General features: G+C 37.7%; 1 protein-coding gene across 2 annotated transcripts in view; it reads left to right on the forward strand.

The window, feature by feature from the left end:
• PALLD (palladin, cytoskeletal associated protein) overlaps positions 1-21,373 on the forward strand; it is a 446,787-nt gene that overhangs the window by 422,609 nt on the left and 2,805 nt on the right. For both annotated transcript variants that reach the window (XM_011967795.1, XM_011967796.1), the window contains 5 exons: positions 9,634-9,728; positions 11,594-11,726; positions 17,216-17,423; positions 20,036-20,201; positions 20,710-20,843. In XM_011967795.1, the coding sequence (XP_011823185.1) occupies positions 9,634-9,728; positions 11,594-11,726; positions 17,216-17,423; positions 20,036-20,201; positions 20,710-20,843 (736 nt within the window). The remainder of the gene's footprint in view (positions 1-9,633; positions 9,729-11,593; positions 11,727-17,215; positions 17,424-20,035; positions 20,202-20,709; positions 20,844-21,373) is intronic.

Genomic DNA, 21,373 nt, shown 5'->3' on the forward strand with positions numbered 1-21,373 from the left:
GACAAAGGAACTATTTAAAAGGTGAAGTTAAGAAGTTTCTTTGATTTATGAAACTATTTTTCCAAATTCTGCATCCATCTTGGTTTCAGAGGATAGAAGAATTCTTTGTTTCATGAATATTTATTTATTCCATCAGATGTTGTTTTATAGGAATGATTATGGTACAGATGTTCATTCCTTCCACAAATATTAAGGGTCTAATATGTACACACTTTCTATGTGGGTGATGGGGTTGCGTGGTAGACTGGAGAAAGTCCTATGGTTTAAAAAAAAAAAAAGCAATTAACAAATACATAAATAATATAAATTTACATAAGTTATATTACTTTACATAAATAATATAAAATTACATGAAGAAAATAAAAGAGAAAAAGAGAGTGAGTGGCATACATAGGCTGTATAAGAAAAACTCAACAAAGTAAAATATTTTAAAAGAAACATCAGTGGGATTTAATGTGCAAATGTAGACAAATGATAATTTTGTTAGCATTCAGGTTTATCAGTTTTCATCAAAATGTTTTCTCTTGTATTTGCCTTTAACTTAGGGTCAAAAAATCAGTTGCCTTCTTAGAATTTAATAGGAGGCTGCAGGTATCGTGTTGCCAGTTCAAGCCTGCAAATTCTTTTTTATTATGTTACACATTTTAGTCACTATGCTGGATATAGGGGATACAAAAATGAGTAAGAAGTTATTTTGTACCTTAAGAGCTCAATGTATGACAGGTAGTTTTACTAAGTCTGTAAAAGTCGTATAAATAATACACTTTTAAAAAGGAAAAAAAAAGGCATGGTAAAACGAACAGTTTTCTCTAGAAGTCATCTTTTTAGACTCTCTGATCTATTTATATCATTCCATATTATTTCTTTTGAAGAAAATATTTAGCATTAGAAACTATGTAAATAATTTTAATGATGCTACAAACTTTTAATTAAAGTTTCTGGCCCGGGTGCAGTGGCTCACACCTGTAATCCCAGCACTTTGGGAGGCTGAGACAGGTGGATTGCTTCAGCCCAGGAGTTTGAGACCAGCCTGGCCAACATAGTAAAACCCTGTCTCTACTAAAAATACAAAAATTAGCCAGGTGTGGTGGTATGCACCTGTAATCCAAGCTACTCAGGAGGTTGAGGCACAAGAATCACTTGAACCTGGGATGCAGAGGTTTCAGTGAGGTGAGATCATGCCACTGCACTCCAGCCTGGGTGACAGAGTGAGACTCTTTCAAATAAATAACGTTTGTTCAAAGTTTATTATATTCTGATATTCCATGGTCATATAAATATATTTTTCTGCAATAATATTAAGATCAGAATGAAAACAAATTATCCAGCTAATCAGGTTGTGATAGAGCACAGCAAACTCTTCACTGTTAATGAAAAGCTTCTATATTAATGCACATTCTTGAAGTTCTAAACTTTTTAATCAATGAACACATGACCATCACCCTGAAAATGTCTAAATCACTATTATAAAGTTGCATTTTAATGTTTCTGTTTATATTTGATATATATATAAAGAAACAAAAGTGGAACTTGCTTTTTTTTTATTTTTTTTGAGACGGACTCTTGCTCTGTTGCCCAGGCTGCAGTGCAGTGGTGTGATCTCGGCTAACTGCAATCTCCACCTCCTGGGTTCAAGCAATTCTTCTGCCTCAGCAGCACCACACCCAGCTAATTTTTTATATTTTCAGTAGAGACGGGATTTCACCTCAGGTGATCAACCTGCCTTGGCCTCTTTTTTCCTTAGTATATTTTCAGTGCATTTCCTTGACATTAACAAATTCTAGCTTTTAGTTTAGTTTTTTGCCTGTTGAAGAAAATGGTGGAAAACTGACAAAATCCAAAATTTTTCTTCGTGTTGGGTCGTTTATTCCTCTTTTGCCCTAGAAAGGCTGGGATATATTATGGGATGGAATTATCTGTAGTCCTTAAGTATTTCCAACACTGGGACCCTGCTATTAATTTCAAGGCATTTTTCTTAGCATGTTATAAACTGTTATTGGAATAAGTCGTTTTATAGAACAAAAGAATATAAACGTAAAACTGCAATTGTGAGTCTGCTTAGTGTCTTCCTCAAATTATAGTAATGCATTTTTACATGTGGAAAGTTCTCAGTGGGGAAGGACTGACTAAGTGGCCAATGGCAGTGTGCAGAGTTTAAGACAGCAGGCCAGCCTCGGGAGTCAGTAGTCTCCAATCATTTAAACTCTCTTGACAAATTATTATGAAGTCACTAGATGAAGGTGAGCTGCTGAAGATCTCCCTTGGATCATTCCATATTACATACATATAACATCACATTGTACCCCACAAATATATACAACTATAATTTGTCAATTAGAATAAAAAATAAATTTTTATTTATTTACATAGAGACAAGGTCTTCTTCCTCAGTCACCCAGGCTGGAGTACAGTGGCATGATCATGGCTCACTGCAACTTAGAAGTCTTGGGCTCAAGCAGTCCTCCCACCTCAGCCTCCCAAAGCACTGCCATTAGCCAAAAATAAACTTTTAGAAAATAAATGTGATCTTACCCAAAGCCCAATATATAATGCCCAAAAAAAAAAAGAAAACCTTGTAAACATAGGGAAAAAAGGAAAGGAAGGAAATAAAACAGAAATGGTACTACACACGCCAAGATTGTAGGGCAACACTGATGATACCAAAAAACCTAGGATGAGGCCGACAGGCCGTGCAGTACAGGGGTTACGAGCATGAACTTTGGCATCAGGCGGATCTGAGCTGGAATTCTAGCTCTTCCACTCACTACCTGTGTGACCTTAGCAAGTCACTTAACTTCTCTGCCTGTTTCCTCCTTCGTAAAATGAGAATAATAGTAATACAGATTTAAATAGTACATGTAAAAAGCATTCAGTTTACCTGGCACATAGTATAGTTTCAGTAAATTCTACTTATTGTCATTATTTTCATTCAAAGACAGTAACTACCCCATCTTAAAGCAACAGGCCTACAACAGAAGCCTGTGGAACCAGATCAGTAAAGGATCAGTTCCGTGTCTAGGTACTCCGTTCCCACAGTACTGTCAGAAAGTAAGCAAGTCAATTTGGGATGGAATTTCTACCCAGTATGTTGTTGGTGTGTGGTCTTCTGACCTCCTGGCTTTTCCATTTTATCACCCCCATGGGAAAGAACTTAGGCAGCAGATGTGGCTGTGCCACAACTGCCACAGCTGTGGGCTTGGGTGGAGGAGCTGTGAGCTAGAGGACGGCCACACCCATAGCACAGCTGACATCAGCCACACATGAAGCTGGGAAGCTGCTCTCTGCTCTCAGCACCCTCAGGCAGGGCCAAGAGAAGCCCCAAAAGAGAGTGATCACTGCCCTCATTCCAGGCCCCAGTAATTCACTGCTTTACAAATCCCAGGCTGAGCCCCATGGTTAACCCTCTCTGGTTCTTTGCTCTACCCTTTGGAGAGAAGACAAAGCAATGAGAAGTGGACTAGACCAGCCCTCCTAACAGAATATCCTATCCAACCTGTGATTTCAGCCAAAGGTAAAATAACTACTCTGGGTCTATCAAAAGGAGCAAAAAAGCAAAGATTCAAAGAACCCGCGCATCACAGTAACCAGACCAGTTCCTAACACTACCTATTAAGTATTCCAACCGACTCCAAAGATCAGTTGACACTCCCAACATCTTAATTAAGGGGAAGGGCTAAGAATCTTCTTTACCTAAATAACCCAAGACAGGCAAAAGGAAGGGAAACTCATGAAGTGAGTCTGAGTCTAGGCCTCAGTGTGTAGATGTGTATGTCCCATTGAAATTGTTGTGAGAGAATTTCGATATTTATGGCACTTCGCAGTAGTAGTATTTGTTCCAAGTTTCTGAGCATGTTGCCTGGTTGATTTTAATTCCAAGAGTAAAACCCCTCTTTTCTGTCTTGGGGTCTTTAGTAACTGGTATGTCCAAATATGGCAGATAGAAGTTCTGTGAGTCATCACTTAAAAATTGGAGTGAACTTTACTACCCATTAGAAAAACAAAGTGGCATTTAAACCATGACCAGTGACAGACCATTTTTCTACCTAACTCTTGGTTAAAGTTACCATTTGTTGCTATAGGGATGCCATTCTGGAAATGTTTAACACTGTTAGAATCTCAACTTTATAACATCTATTACCATATATTAAAATATTTTGTTCTTGTAATTTATGAATTAAGACATGAGTTGAAATAGTCATGTCATAAAAGGTGCTTAAAAAAAAATTCAAAATCGCTAAATCTTTCAAGATATAGTAATCCCAAAAGCATAAAGTGTAGTTCACAGAAAACTGAAGTTGACTCCTTACTTCCTTAATGCCCTTTAGTTACCTTAAATTTTGAAATGTTAAAGCTATTTGGGTTTAGAAAAAAAAAGTATTTAAGTTTGAAAGGGAGAATACATGTATGTTTTCTAGTATACTGTAGCCCAGATGATGTGAAATGACCAAGGAAAAGAGGAAGAATAGAGTGGAAAAATTAGTTCAGTAATGAAACACAGACGGTAGAGCTCTCCTGAGCAGTGGAAAATAATTACAGCAAGCAGCCAAGAGAAGAGTGAGAACCAAGGAGGGAGGAAAATATTCAAGTTCAGCAGAATATTTATAGAATATGATATTTTTCCACCTGGGTTAATCTTTTGGGAATAAGAAAAACGTTAGATATTGTTGACTGCATCCAAATTCTACTTGGGATAGAACACACAAACATATACTGGGCTGTATGTCACACTTGATGTGTGTAGCTCAAGCAATTCAGAAGAGACCAACACAATCACATAGTTTAGCAAAATAATGAGTGATTGTGCAGTTACACCAAACAGAATGCCAAAATGAGGATCACAAATACAGTTTATTTTAGACTCTAATCCTATCTTTAAGAACAACTACATCTAAACACGAATGTTTTACTTTGTTTTGTTGTGTTGCTAAGTTACTTTGTATCGCACTTGGATTTTGGAATGGGTATTCTGCAGTTTGATGTTTCCTCAAACTGCATTATGTATACAAGTGGCAAGCTTTTATGAAGACCTGTGTGCCACAAGTTAAATTTCATAAACTATGAAATATAAATGTTATTTCCATATTATATAAATAATTGGCCTTGCACAAGGTATGAAATAATGTTTATAATCTGGATGTTTAATACAGAATCACTTTAAAAATTCAAACTTATTTGTAATGTAAGTTTTAAACTCTGTGGATTTGTTTGGAATAGAAAAGTAACACACAACTGAGTTAAATATAAAATGTTAGTTTGTTGCTTGTGTTTTGTTTTAGCATTATAAGGTTTCCTGGCTCATTTCAAGCTTCACTTTAAACATTCCCTTCCATTATTCTTACGTTAATAGTAAAGCAGATAGAAATGAGAAAATTAATAAAAGCAAATGCAACAGCATTAATGTGCATCAGAGCCTACTATGATTACCAGGGTTATAGGCATATTATTATTATTAAAATCACTTATTGCTAATTCTGTATGATCTTTGTCAAAAACAGTATGTTCAGACTTAAAAACCTGAACTTTCTATTATGCACATTGAAGACATCTTTTTAAAAAAGCTTCACTGAACCCTGTTTTTTTTTTTCTTTCCCAAACAAAAACGACGAAATTATACAACTTCGTAGTTTGGATGCTCTCTAAATGCTCCTGGTTACGTATTGGTTAGTAATATATTTAGCCAATAACACTATATAAATCAAACTAATAATTCTGCCTCCCGAAGACCACACCTTCCCCTTTTATGTTCAGAAGTGAAGGCTGGTATCAGAATAGAAAGATTACAAATGGTAACTATTCCTTTTTCTTAAATTTGGGAAGTTAAGGAAATATTCTGTGGCAATATTTGTATATATGGTTTCAAGCAGTAGCAGCGAAAACCTTGAAAACAGTGTAGAAATGTGTGACCTTTCCAGAGTAGTATGCCAACCTGTTTTGTTTGTTTGTTTGTTTGTTTTTGGAGAGGGGAGGAAGAGGCAGGCTAAGCATATCAAGGATCTGTTTAGAGTTGAATAGGGCATATTTCCTCCTCCACATCAAATGCAGCCATCACACTAATAAGCACATTTCAGTATGATTGTGCTTAGCACCTTTCAAGCACCAGCAGAAGTTAAAAAGGTTAATCTGCTTCCCACATAGTCTGCCTCCTATGCCAAAGGTATTTTGTTTTTCCTTTGGAGTAAATTACATTCTAATACCAAGAAAAATAAAATCCCATTACATAAACAATTCTAAAGGATGCCTCAAAACTGGTTATTATAATTATATCCATAGTGAGTGCTACAATAATTTAACATTTTGAGCACTGGCTTCATGCAAAACACAATGCTGCCAGGTGCTTTACAAGTATTAATGCCTTTAATCTTCATAAGAACCCATTAGGTATTAACTATACAGTCCTATTTTACAGAGAAGGAAACTTAGAAAGATTAAGTTACCTACCTAAAGTCACTCGCCTGTAAGGGACAGCAGAACTGGTTTACAAACTTAGACTGATTCCAGAGCCACTGAGTGCCATACGAAGGTATTTGAGGGCCATCCCAGGATTAAGAGTACTAAGTGGCAGGGGAGATATTGGTTAAATATGAAGGAGTTTTAAAAGGAGGTAAGCATATGCCTCACATAAAGTATATTCACATGGAAATTCTTACCGGGGTCCACCAAGCTGCTGGGGCTCCTAAAAACCATCTTGATGCATGTCCATGCATAATGTCTCAGACCCATGGTAACACAGTACCAGCTATGAGGAATTTAATAATGATAATTTATGATGTAACATATCATTTGATATTTATAAAAGCATTTAGGTTACATCATTTAACCCTTAAAACATCCTTGTGAGAGATATATGTAGCATCCCTATTTGTACAGAAGAAGAAACAAAGGCTTGAACAAACTCAGTGATTTGCTCCAAGTTTTATGAAAAGTCAAAACTCAAATCCAGATTAGTGGGATGGGTTTGTTTGACTGTTTGTAACAACCCATACCTCCTTGTCCAAATTCAAGGTTAAGTCTGAATTTAACTTACATTATATCTTTTTCTAACTGCATAAATAATTAGTTCATTTTAACTTACTGTGGATCTTCTGGGCTTCATGTCACAAGGAAGGGATATATCCAAATTATAAGCATTTCATCATGGAAGCCGCAAAGTACATAATAAGCCATATCCCGTATCAGTACAATTGAAGCTATTTGTGTAAAACAATACACATACTTCCTTGTCCTCAACCTCCAAAAAGAATCATTAATTTTATGTGTCCATTTGTTATCTTGTATGATGCATCAGTTGGGTAGTTCATGATGGGGGTCTTCCAAGCAAGTTATATCTAGATTTTCTATATAAGTACAGATCTGGAGAAGTTGGATGAAATTAATTTTTAGATTTCAAGCTACTTTAGGGAATCCCAAATGTTTGCCAAGAGTTTAGCATGAGAGAATCTGTATCAAGTGGCCTGTGCTTCAGATACAGTTAATCTGAGTTAGAAATAATTCTCCTTCATAATGTTAGACTTCATGTCTCCTTGGAAATTTTCAGGAAACACAGTGTTTTAACTGTGACCTCGATAGCAAACACCGTGAGTGCCAGAGGGAGTCACATATGTAGTGGTATAAAACTAGTCATGTTTGTTTCTTTGTGATGACCTCTTTTTCGTAATTCCTCATTCTTCTCCTGTCTGTATTACATTCCTATGTCTTTGCCTTTTCTGGGTGGTGGTAGCCCTAAAGAAGTCCAGGTTTTAGGAGATCTGCAGAGACCTCCCGCCTAGTTAGAGTCCTGCCCTTCACTGAATCCTACTATGGGTTTTTTTCTCTGCATTCCCTCCATGAGTGCCCTCACCCTGACCCTCACTCCAGTCTACTCACAGTTGGAAAGCAGTTCTTCAAAACACACAGAACACTGCAGCTTCTGTTACCTGTCTCTATAGGCAGCTTGCAATGAAACTGAGAGCCAATGGAAGAATTTTATTCTGAGTGTAAGTGCATGAGGGCTTCTCATCAACTCTGAGCTAGAATTCACTAAGTCTAATCATTGATGGTATATCTGCTTCTTGTTTTTCCTCTCTTGCTGTTACCTTTGGCAGTCATCAAAATTTAGAAGCACATCTTCTCATTCTTCTGAGAGAGTGAAGGAGAAAAATCATCTCTTTTGCTACTGTGCTGGTAACAGTGAAAAAAAAAAATTAAGAGAAGGAGCTGAAACAAAAACCAAAGTAACAACGTGTGGCTTATCCATGTCATCTGGGTGCCCTGAGTATCACTTGTCTGTTCACATATGACAGCATTTATCAATCTCTTTTTTTGCTTTTATTATTTTTAATTGACATAATGATTTTACATATTTATGAGGTACAGTGTGATATTGCAAAGCATGTACAAAATGTGTAATGCTCAAATCATGGTAATTAGCATATCTGTCACCTCATTTATCATTTATGTTGGAAGCACTCAAAATCCACTCTTCCAGCTATATGAAAATACACAATAAATTGTTGTTATCCCACAGTGCTGTGAAACACTAAAACTGATTCCTCCTATGTAGCTGTAATTTTGTATCCATTAACCAACTTCTGGCTATCTCCCCGACCCCACCACCCCATCAAAATTTCAATTGACAAATTTAAGAGATAAAATATAGTTTTTTTTTATTATTACATAGGCCCTTATCATATGACCCACATATTTTAGGTATTTAACTGCTTCTGGTTTTTAAATCTCAAATATTTTCATTTCATGAGAATATGGCTTTATTTACTCATGAAGCTCTCCTTATCATCCCACGCATACTTCTTACATAACACTCATTTTATCATTATCATGCTCATTTTAATATATGGTTTGAGAAAGGGATGCCAGTAACTTTTTTTTTTTGAGACGGAGTCTCGCTCTGTCACCCAGGCTGGAGTGCAGTGGCACCATCTCAGCTCACTGCAACCTCCGCCTCCCGGGTTCAATCAATTCTTCTGCCTCAGCCTCCCAAGTAGCTGGGATTACAGGTGTGTACCACCACGCCCAGCTAATTTTTGTATTTATTTAGTAGAGACGGGGTTTCACCATATTGGCCAGGCTGATCTCGAACTCCTGACCTCATGATCCACCCGCCTCAAAGTGCTGGAATAACAGGCATGAGCCACCGCGCCCGACTAGCCACTAACATTTAATTTGTATATTACTATATACTATATATTAGTATATTACTAAAAAAAAATGAAATCATCTAGGTTTGATTTCAGAATTGGCTACAGCTGGTAGATGACCATGAAAATGAAATCTTCACAAGAGACTGATGTCCTGCTATATTTTACAATTCAGCGTCGTGTGTTATGGAGACCTTTGCTGGTTACAATTAATCAAAGGTTGTCATTTTAAATACCATCCTAGATAAAACAGTAAAGCTTACTTAAGATTTCCAAAAAAGACCTTGTCACCTTCAAGTTCTTCAGGTAAAAATAGTTTTACCGAGGCACTGAACTCACAGGGAAAGTGTTTTTCTGAAAAGGGTTAGAGCGATTACTAACATGGCACACTGATTTGTTATGAAATAATGTCTTACAGGGAATAGGATAGTAGGCATGATAGTGCTTAGTGGTTAATAGTTTTAAATAACAAATCATTTATTTCCTGATATTTCTATAGGGCCGCATCAGTTGTACTGGACGGCTAATGGTACAGGCTGTCAACCAAAGAGGTCGAAGTCCCCGGTCTCCCTCAGGCCATCCTCATGTCAGAAGGTATTTAACATGTTCCTTCCCATAAGTGTCGCTATTATTTTATTTATTACTATAAATTTAGTACTATTAGAATCATATAACCACAAAAGTAAACATAATTGGAAGATAGAATATGAATACAAACCTGAAGTGTGTGGCTCCTTGATTATTCTCCTTTGCAATTCAGAAAGGGAATAGGAACAAACATTTGCTGATGTGTGCTAAGCCCATTCAGATATACTATTAGTTTGTTAAATAGACATATTCTATAGACAAATAAATCAAGAATCAGCACTTTTAAATGGCATGTGAAAATACTACTAAATGGTACACAAATGTTGGAAACCAAACTTCTCTAACCAACAGCTGTGTGAGTTGACCATTAAAAGCTATTGCCACTAGGTTTCTTAAAATCAGCTCATTTATTAATGTTCATTTTTCAGTCACTTAGTTCAAAACATAAGACCATTAGACTACAAATCTTGTAGGTAAGATTTGTCACATTTTAAATACTCAGATGTCTGCTAGCAATAGAGATGCTTTCCATTCCTGGTAGTTCTGAGTCTATGCAAGGACACTGATGGAACAATGGTAGGCAGGGATAGAGAAAGGATATTACTTCTTAGTAACAAATTTGCACTTAAAGAAAAAAATACAGTAAGTCAACCATACTGTCAACTTGGCCTGTTTAGATATTTTACAGACAGAATATTCTCAAATAGTCCTGACTCTAAATTACAGGCCATAGGTGCGAACGCCTTTAGTGAAGAGAATACATAGTTAGCTCAGAGAGTAGGCAGGAAAACTGAGTAAGCATCAAACAAGTGGTGTGTCTACACCTCCTTGGTGTGACTGGATCCACAAAGACTTTTGTTCAACATTTGGAAGACAGTTCTGGCACCAGAGCATGTGCAGATTAACTTCATCATGGCAATGCCTGTTCACAGGATGCTAGCCTGTATCTTTGAGTATAAACACCGCATATACAGTATTCAGTCCATTGTCTTGCGTTATTCTCTTTGCTTTTCTTGTTGTCCACAACACATTTAAGCCTTTCCATATATCAGTGGGTCCTGGAAAGCTTTTTCTCATGAATTAGATCTATACTTGGAGAAGGGTAAACTATATTAAAAAGCTAATAATTATTAGCCTAGTATACTTCTTTCATTTGTTCCACTCTTGCTTTTCCTAGTGAAGTGTTTTTAAACTTTTCTTATAGTGACTACAGACAGAATTTGTATTCAACATCTTTTAAGTCTTCCCTGCAATTACTTTCAACTGTATTCCTCTTAAAGGTTTCTCTGGCAACCTTTAAAAATGACAGAGATGCACAGAATCTGGGAGATTTGTACAATCTCATTTTTTAAAGCAAAAAATAATGCCTCTAGGCATATGGATAACTAATGCAAAAGAAAACTTGCCTAAAAATGTAATTTGTTTTCCTGCTTAATATAAAAAGGAATTTTAATTAAAAATATATTGAATTTTATAGGATCATCAGAACTTTTAATTTCCTACAAATTTGAAAATCACAGTGGAAAGTTCTAGTAACTTCTGTTGAAAAAGATTTGGTAATAAATGAGCAATAATGCTACTTTTCATAAAGGTTTAAAAACATTTAGGAAAAATGTTAATATATAATACCCCATTTTTTTTCATTTCCCCTTTTATGATTTATAGTACCCTGCAATTGGCAGATAATTAAATTTATAGTAAACTTCTAAATTAAGATTTTGCTTTTCTGATTTTTTAATGTGTAAATCTTAGATATAGGGATCAGATAAGGAAATCATATTATTAACCCATGTATTTTAAGAAAACAGATGACTAAAAGTCTATAAATAACTACTATCTGTATTTCTGTATGTCATCTTTCTTGTTTCAAGGCCTCGTTCTAGATCAAGGGACAGTGGAGACGAAAATGAACCAATTCAGGAGCGATTCTTCAGACCTCACTTCTTGCAGGCTCCTGGAGATCTGACTGTTCAAGAAGGAAAACTCTGCAGAATGGACTGCAAAGTAAGATTTTGTTATTGCTTGCATATCCTGTTGCCTCACTTCTCTCTCACTTGCCATTTCTCTATAGTTCCTTTTGGGGAAATTACATAAAGTATAAAATGAGGGCTGGGCACAGTGGGTCACACCTTTAATCCCAGCACTTTAGAGGCCAAAGCCGGGTAGATCACTTGATCCCAGAAGTTCAAGACCAGCCTGGGTAATATGCAGAAACCCATCTCTACCAAAAATACAAAAGTTAGCCAGGCATGGTGGCATGTGCCTATAGTCCCATCTACTTGGGAGGCTGAGTTGGAAGGACTGCTTGAGCCTGGGAGCTGAAGGCTGCAGTGAGCTGTGATCAAACCACTGAATTCCAGCCTGGCTGACAGAGCAAGACCCTGTCTCAAAAAATAAAATGATTCTAGCTTAAGGGGGAGAAAGTGAAATATGCTGGATATTTATATATTGTTTACTATGATTCTTTACTTTTAAATCTAAATTAAATATGTTCTTTACTCAGAACCCTACATGACATACTCTAGAAAGTCATCAGGAGTTTTATTTATCCCTTTAAATGTTGAAATAATAAATATGATAAATCTACCATGTCTTCATTCTTTTTTCATACAAATTTTGTATCCATATATCTACTCTTACTTTTATTCTTCCCATTTTCTAATTCTTCTTTTTTTTGTTTGAGATGGAGTCTTGCTCTGTCACCCAGGCTGGACTGCAGTGGTGTAATCTTGGCTCACTGCAACCTCCACCTCCCGGGTCTCCTGCCTCAGCCTCCTGAGTAGCTGGGATTACAGGCATGCGCCACCATGCCCAGCTAATTTTTGTATTTTTAGTAGAGACAGGGTTTCACCATGTTGGTCAGGCTGGTCTCAAACTCCTGACTTCATGATCTGCCCACCTCAGCCTCCCTCCCAAAGTGCTGGGATTACAGGTGTGAGCCACTGTGCCCAGCCCCCATTTTCTAATTCTAAGAGAAGTGAGGGTGACATCTTTCTTTCATCTGTTTTACAGCAGAGCTTTTTGTTTTTTTGAGACAGAGTCTCCCTCTGTCGCCCAGGCTAGAGTGCAGTGGCGTGATCTCGGCTCAGTGCAACCTCCACCTCCCGGGTTCAAGTGTGATTCTCCTGCCTCAGCCTCCTGAGTAGCTAGAATTACAGGTGTGCGCCACCACAACCGGCTGATTTTTTGTATCTTTAGTACAGATGGGGTTTCACCATGTCGGCCAGGCTGGTCTCAAACTCCTGACCTCGTGATCCACCTGCCTCGGCCTTCCAAAGTGCTGGGATTACAGGCATGAGCCACCGCACCCAGCCTACAGCAAGGCTTTTTAACCCACGGTCCTTCGGTAGGCAGGCTTCATTAGGTGTTTGAACTCTGAAATTACCTACAAAATTATGTGTGTAAGATAATTTTCATCCATTTCTCAAGGAGTCTAGGGAAAAAAATGTTTAAGAAACACTGCTCTAAAATTTTTTGTTTGATTTCTTTTTTGCCCCACTATTTACTGATCTTAAATTTAGTTTAACTCTTAAATATGGATAAGGTTTTAAAAAGTTATTTGGGCTCCCTCTGCTGGTTTCTATGGGATATCAGAACACAAATATAAGCTGCTTAGAGGATTTGGGCATTGTTTCTTCAGAAAGTAAATCTGGGATTGTAGAAATGTATAAAAAGAATAAATATAACAAAAATATTTTATTTCTCAGGATCATTTTTTACAGTATAAATAGACAAATTGGGTTTCAGTCTATATATATATATATGAGTGTGTATTTACTTCATTTTTGGTCTATAATTAAGAATTATACAGTAGAGCTACCATATGATCCAGTTAATTCTACTAGTGCTTATATATCCAAGGAAAATGAAATCAGAGGCCGTGTGTCATGGTGCACACCTGTAATCCCAGCACTTTGGGAGGCTGAGGCAGGTGAATAACTTGAGGTCAAGAGTTTGAGGCCAGCCTGAACAACATGGTGAAACTCCATCTCTACTAAAAATACAAAAAGTAGCTAGGTGTGGTGGCACGCATCTGCAGTCCCAGCTACTCAGGAGGCTGAGGCAGGGGAATCACTTGAACCTGGGAGGCAGAGGTTGCACTGGGCTGAGATCGTGTCACTGCACTCCAACTTGGGCAACAGAACAAGACTCCCTGTCTCAAAAAAAAAAAAGGATATTAGTAGCAATATCTACATTCCCATGTTCATTGCAGCACTATTCATAATAGCCAGGCTATGGGATCAACCTAAGTGTCAACAGATGAATGAATAAAGAAAATACGAGATATATATACATACATAGACACACGGTGGAAAATTATAATCCTGTCATTGTGACAACATGGATGAACCTGGAGGACGTAATATTAAGGGAAATAGGCCAGGCACAGAAAGACAAATACTACAGGATCTCACTTACATGTGTAATCTAAAAAAGTTGAACTCATAGCAGAGAATAGAATGGTGATTACTAGGGGCTGGACGGGGAGAGGGAGAGTTGGGAAAATGTTAGCCAAAGCATATAAAATTTCAGTTTTAGACAGGAATAAGTTCAAGAGATCCGTCGTACAACATGGTGGCTATAGTTAATAACAACGTACTGTATACTTGAAAATTGCTAAGAGTAGGTTTTGAGTGTTCTTACCACAAAAAAAACATGTGAAGTCATACATATGTTAATAAGCTCAATTTAGCTATTTCACAGCACATACATATTTCAAAGTATGTGCATAATTATATATCATTTTTATCAATTAAAAACTTTTAAAAATTCATACAGACCACTTGTAAAATGATGTTTTGTGTTAACCAGGAGAATTTTATTTTAAATAGATCATTAGATTATACCAAGGAATTATTAATTTTATGTATAAAATGGAATTGTGATTATATAAGAAAAGTCTTGTTTTTAGAAATGCATACTGAGCTATATGGGGGTAATAGTATATGAAATCTGAGATTTATTTTAAAATATAAAAAATAAGAGTGACTAAATGATGGGTATATAGACATTCACCATACAGTTATTTCTATTTTTCATCATATTTAAGAAAGAAATAATAGTACTGTCTTTCACGAGACTGGCACATAACTGTCCTTAAAACTCCTGCCATTAAAAGAATATTGGAAACAAAAAGTAAACTGCTTATTTATTTCACTATGATGATCTGACCTGGATAAAGAAAATGTGAAAAATCAGCCGGGCACAGTGGCTCATGCCTGTAATCCTAACACTTCGGGAGGCCGAGGCAGGTGGATCACCTGAGGTCAGGAGTCCGAGACCAGCCTGGCCAGCATGGTGAAACCCCATCTCTACCAAAATACAAAAAAATCAGCCAGGCATGGTGGCAGGTGCCTGTAATCCCAGCTACTCAGGAGGCTGAGGCAAGAGAATTGCTTGAACCCAGGAGGCGGAGGTTGCAGTGAGCTGAGATTGTGCCCACTGCATTCCAGCCTGGGCGACGGAGCGAGACTCTATTTTTTAAAAAAAAGTGGAAAATCTTGCCACATGTACAGATAGATCAGGAAGAAAAAAAAAAAATCAGTGTATTTAAAGCTTTGAAAGGGGAAAAAGTCCTGAAGATAAACCAAACACCAAATGCTAAAGCAGCGGTTTGCTTTTCCTCCAAAAAGCTCCCTCCCCTTTTAGCCCCTGAGGAACATTCCTAGACACTGATTATCCTTGACTGGTACTCAGTTTTCGGGAAAATAACTAATTCCACTCCTATAGCAACAAGCATGCTCTTCTCTCCCCACTATGTCCATGTGCCCTAAGAGTAGAGATCTAGTTACATTGTGACCTGCCGGTGGGGACCTTCAGCTCCTGAGATCATGCTGTCTTTACTTAGCCAGGAGAATGGGTTAGAAAAAAGGTAGAAGGGGCATTCTCTTTGCCCCAGCATGAATAACTATCCACTGGGTAGGTTCACTGTGAATCACGTGGTTTGACAGTACCCGTGCTTTGGGCATCTCTCCTACTAAACATACTGTGGCTTCAATCAGTAGATGGCTTATCTAGGATCTAACCTGGTAAAGTAGGAACAAGCAGTGCCGCTTCGTTTCTAGATGTGGGAATAAGGAGCCTGATCAAAGGTGTCCACTCCCTCTTCCTCCACACCACTTCTGATGACCTCCAAACAGGTCAAGCACTGTATATGGAGAGCTGGGGACAGCAAGTGGATAGATGGGAGAACACAGAGCCTAAGCATCTCAGAAGCCAAGCTGCCTAACTACTGCTGTTTGTTTCCAAAACCTCTTCATCCTTTTAACCAGTCATTTAAGTTTACTTTAAATGCCGTAGCCCTTTGCTACATGTGTGGTGGGAGGCATCCTGCAGGTAATATCAGTGAGTATCACGTAGCAGGAATGGAATTTGTGAGTCCTCTGGCTGATTCTGGCAAAGCTGGTTCTTCAGAAGAACTGTTTTGCAGTCTAAGTGACATATTTTTGTATATAACTTCCTACTAGTAAAGCTGGGGGCAGGGGGTAAAAAGGCCTTCCTTAACAGTGCATTTCTTCCATTCAAAATCAAGGGCAAAACTAAAAAGCTGGCAGATGGCAACCATCCTGACCCTTTGCAGCACAACATGTTATTAGCAATTAAATGTGCTTTTATCTGATCTCTGGTCAACACAGCTGTCAAGGCCTCAAGATTTTATGATGTTTCCACTGTGATGGTAATTTGTTGAGATGGCTTTCTGGATAATTTCGTATTGCTCTTGTTACTCAGTTTCAAGGATTATAAAATAATAATAGCAGCCCTACGTGCTGACGAATGCATTCTCCATAACTACGGCTACTCCTTGATGAGAAGCTTTACAGTACTGTGTATAAATGCCAGCTGAGTATTTGTTATTGTTGAACATCTTTTTTCAAAAAAGCCCAGAGCCTGGTGCTGACATCATCCCGTTAATCTCTATAGCCCTGGGCAAGGTAAGACAATGACCATAATTTTTTAAATCCCATCTCAGTCATGTCTAGGCTGCTGTGTAAGAATTGTTTAGATGTAAGCTGGTGAGTGCTCAGGAAGCCACTGAAAAGTTTTAAGCAGAAGAGTAACATAAGCTGATAGTAAAAGCCATCTCTTGGCTGGGTGCAGTGGCTCATGCCTGTAATCCTAGCACTTTGGGAGGCTGAGGCAGGCGGATCACCTGAGTTCAGGAGTTCAAGACTAGCCTGGCCAACATGGTGAAACCCTGTCTCCACTAAAAATACAAAAAATTAGCCTGGCGTAGTGGCAGGCACCTGTAATCCCAGCTACTCAGGAGGCTGAGACAGGAGAATCGCTTGAACCCGGGAGGTGGAGGCTGCAGTGAGCTGAGATTGTGCCATTGCACTCCAGCCTGGGCAACAAGAGTGAAACTCTGTCAAAAACAAAAAAAAAAAAGCCATCTCTTGTGCTACTGAAGGAGGAATTTATGCTGATCTCTTCGCTATCAGTGATTTCACTCTGTTTTAATACAAAAATTTACATGTATTTCTTTTATGATTTAGGTCAGTGGGTTACCAACCCCAGATCTAAGCTGGCAACTGGATGGCAAGCCCATACGCCCTGACAGTGCTCACAAGATGCTGGTGCGTGAGAATGGGGTGCACTCTCTGATCATAGAGCCAGTCACGTCACGTGATGCCGGCATCTACACATGTATAGCCACCAACCGAGCAGGACAGAACTCATTCAGCCTGGAGCTTGTGGTTGCTGGTAGGCTCATCTGTGAATCCTTGCTCTCTGACAGAATGAACATCAGACTTACAAATGTAAACTAATTCTACATTACTAACCAATATGGAAAATACATCAAAGTATTGAAAAAGTAGATTGTATCATCAAAATAGCCAATGAGGACATGGTTATAAGGCCTAGCAAAACAGAAACAGAAATCTTTCATTTCTCCCACTAACCTGGCAAAGAGAGAAAAAGATTTCATTAGTTCTTTTGGGTCATTCGACCTCCTGTGTGTGCAGTGGCCCTCAGTGTTACACAGAGAAATAGTAACAGCAGTATGGAATCCAAGAACCAAATAATTTGCTTATATATACATACACACACATATATATGTATATATATACACACATACACCCCTAGTTTTTAAAACAACATTGTCATCTACCCTCAAAGTCATTGTCAAACTACACTCACATTTGCTTTTTCACTGATTATTCTGTAAAAGTGTTGTTACATGAAGTCTTATGCTTTGAGAAGCCTAAAAGGAAAACACATTTATGGAAAGGTTTTTATACCATCCTTAAGAGTTAGGTGTAAGTAAAGATTCTGATTACCTGATCTCTTTTAAGAAAGAACATAACAAAACATTGATTTCTTATACCTCTTTATGCAAAGTGCTTCATGTACGTTATGTATCAGTTGGCCCTCACATCAGCCTTATGAGATAATCACAGCAAATCTTCTCTGACTTTTACCAGGGTCCCACTTAGTAAGCTGATGATTGGATTTAACACAATTTGTTGATTCCTAGTGCTCTTCTAAATATAACTAAGTCACTGAGCTCTTTCAAGAAATAAAGCAGCAATGAGAATAAAACCCAGGAGGTCTTGATAAAACTCTTGGATTATGATTCTGATAATGGCACCAAGATGTTTTCACATAAAAATGTGGTAAATATGTGGGCTGTGGTGCTACAGGTTAGCCATGCTTTCAAGTTTTGTACAAAGTACTCTATATTCTTACATGCTACGATTGATTTCATTCCTCTAACCTCAAACTAAAATTTCATTTTTCTGCTGTTAAATATGCCTTTTGATCATATTTGTCCTTTAGGACACAGACTCAGGGTCCAAAAGACACATAGATACCTCAGTATGCGTCAGTTAGCACTCCTGTCAGAAGATGGTGATGTACCATCACAGAAGTCAGAAGATGGTACATGGGGGTCAGATCTGATCCAGTCAGATCTGACCAGATGGTACTTGGGGTCAGATCTAACCAGATGGTACTTGGGGTCAGATCTGATCCAGTCCCGGCTCTTGTCTATTTTACTAGTTGTGTGACACTTGGCAAATAGATATCTCTGTGACTTAGTTTCTCCATATATAAAATGGGAATATAATGCCTCACAGTGTTTTCCTAAGGATTAAATCATAAAAATGTGTATGAAGCTCTACATAACTAGTACCCTGCATAGCAATGCTCCAAAGTGGTAGATGTTATTCTTACTGATGAGTTGCTACGACAATAAGACTTATACATTTTATGTTCTTTGCAAAACTGGAGCCCCAGAAAGAATACAAAGTGAGCTCCTGTTCCTACTTCTCCCAGAATAGCCTAGGATGGACAACCATGTAAAATTCAATAAAAATCCAACCTTCTAACTAACTTATGGTGTTGGAAAGTCTTAAGCATTGGAAAAATTCAGGTAGAATTTTCATCCTCTTTGAGTTCTTTCCTAGCTGCTTTGCTATGATATGTCTGTCATTCCAGGTGAGGGAGTAGTGGTGGAAAAGGAATGCATTCTCAGATTCATTGTTGGCAGTTCAAAAGAAAATAAGTAAACCTTATTCATCCTCTGAAGTAGTTTCCACCACTACTACAGTTGATCCAAGAAAACAATTTCCCATTGGATGGTAATATTCAGAGTGTTATTAACAATCAGTCCCTGATTTTTTCAGAATAAGTACTAAAGTTGTCTTTTTTTTTTAATGGGTTCCTTCCTTCAAGGTTATAATAAAGCTTTTTTATAGCCTCCTTCAAAGAATACAAATTGGAATTTGTAATTTATAGGATATACATTCCTAGTTTACAGGTAACTATTTAAAGCTGCCAAATTTAGATAAAGATGCCTCCCCTTTAAATTGCCCCCTTTAAATTCTATGGCATGTCTCACTTAAGAGTTACAAATGTTCAGAATCTTCATGGCAAAGATCACAAATGGCAGTGAGGGAATCTAAGTGGTCAAATTCCTGGAACTACTTGTCCTCAGCACCACTAGGTGGCAGTAGTTGGTTGAGGCTGTGAATGATCGGTAACATAATTAGTAGTGAAGCCATCACAGATGCTAGCAATGACTTAGGAGTCTCCCACAGCACGTCAGACAGGCATTCTGTGGAGCAGATGGTCAGTGGACAGTGTGAGCCTATCAGACTTGAATTAATTGAGGAAATAAATGAGCGGAATGAAGTATACAAACCTTTGCTTGGTAAAAGAATAATTTGGAGAGGGGACTAGCATCTTACCACCTGGAGTAAAAAATGGTATCATAAAAGATCTATTCAAGCAATATTCCAAAAGGCTTCTGAATTCTTTCTAGTGCTCCTTTTGTATATCATTGATAGAGAATTCATCTCATGTTTTCTTAGCTAAAGAAGCACACAAACCCCCTGTGTTTATTGAGAAGCTCCAAAACACAGGAGTTGCTGATGGGTACCCAGTACGGCTGGAATGTCGTGTATTGGGAGTGCCACCACCTCAGATATTTTGGAAGAAAGAAAATGAATCACTCACTCACAGCACTGACCGAGTGAGGTAAGAATGCACAATGAGAACCTGATCCATAACTGTTCAGTCCTACTTATGTATCAAAAGATACATTTTATATAGCATGGAAATCTGTGTAAAAGCCATGCTGTCGATGAAATCAAAGACAACAACCATGCTTTACCCAATGTAGGATTAAGCTTTTAGAAGGAAGCTATAATGGTATTTGATCTAATGGTGATTTCTTAAAAGTGTTTATCTTTGTGTCTAAAAGAAAAGATGAATTCATTTGCTTTAGTGGTAAAAGACTATTCAGTGGTTTTTGTAAAGGCAGATCTTCAACTAGGAATTAAGTACACAGAGGTATTCAACTCTTGACGTCTGTTCTTTCTCCCATTAACTTTAATGGGGCTAGTAGTCTCTACACAATAAGTATGACCCTATTATCAGCTACTTGCACAATTCTGTTTCTAATGATCTAATTAAAAATGATGCTTCATGTCCAAAGCCATTTTTTTAAAATTTAGAACCCTAATGACTTTATCCTTTTCTCCAGCATGCACCAGGACAACCATGGCTACATCTGCCTGCTCATTCAGGGAGCCACAAAAGAAGATGCTGGGTGGTATACTGTGTCAGCCAAGAATGAAGCAGGGATTGTGTCCTGTACTGCCAGGCTGGACGTTTACAGTGAGTGCCACTTCATCTCATTTCATTGCATTTACTCATTAAATTATGAAAAATTAGACATCTAGACAGCAAATCACATTACTCTTTATAATCTTATAAACAACTATTGTGTTTTGTCAAAAATTCATATTGCTCTCTCTCTTTCTATTTATAGTTTCTCGACATTAATAGCGAACCACACCAGGAAAACAAATACCCAAGTATCATTCAGGAACTTTGAATTATTAGCAAAATATGCATGTTGATTTCTCTTACGTTGGCTAGTTAGTTGTGGCTTCATTACTCAAGCATCCTTAGGAGTTAACAGTAGGCAAAGGCATAACCATGTTTTTCACATGTTCTTGTTACTGTGTTCTGCAAATGACTGCCTTTTAACACTTCTTCCTATATTCTATTGCAGTGTCCTAATGCACTCTAAACGTGTGTTCCATTGATCCTGGAATGTGTACTTTTGTGGCTTAGTGCTTTTCTCATTAATATATCTTAAGCAGCCAGCAGTAGACTTGTGTTTGTATATGTATATTTGTGTA

This window comes from Mandrillus leucophaeus, unplaced genomic scaffold (genome assembly GCF_000951045.1).
Source record: "Mandrillus leucophaeus isolate KB7577 unplaced genomic scaffold, Mleu.le_1.0 Scaffold81, whole genome shotgun sequence".
In the NCBI taxonomy this organism is placed as follows: domain Eukaryota; kingdom Metazoa; phylum Chordata; class Mammalia; order Primates; family Cercopithecidae; genus Mandrillus; species Mandrillus leucophaeus.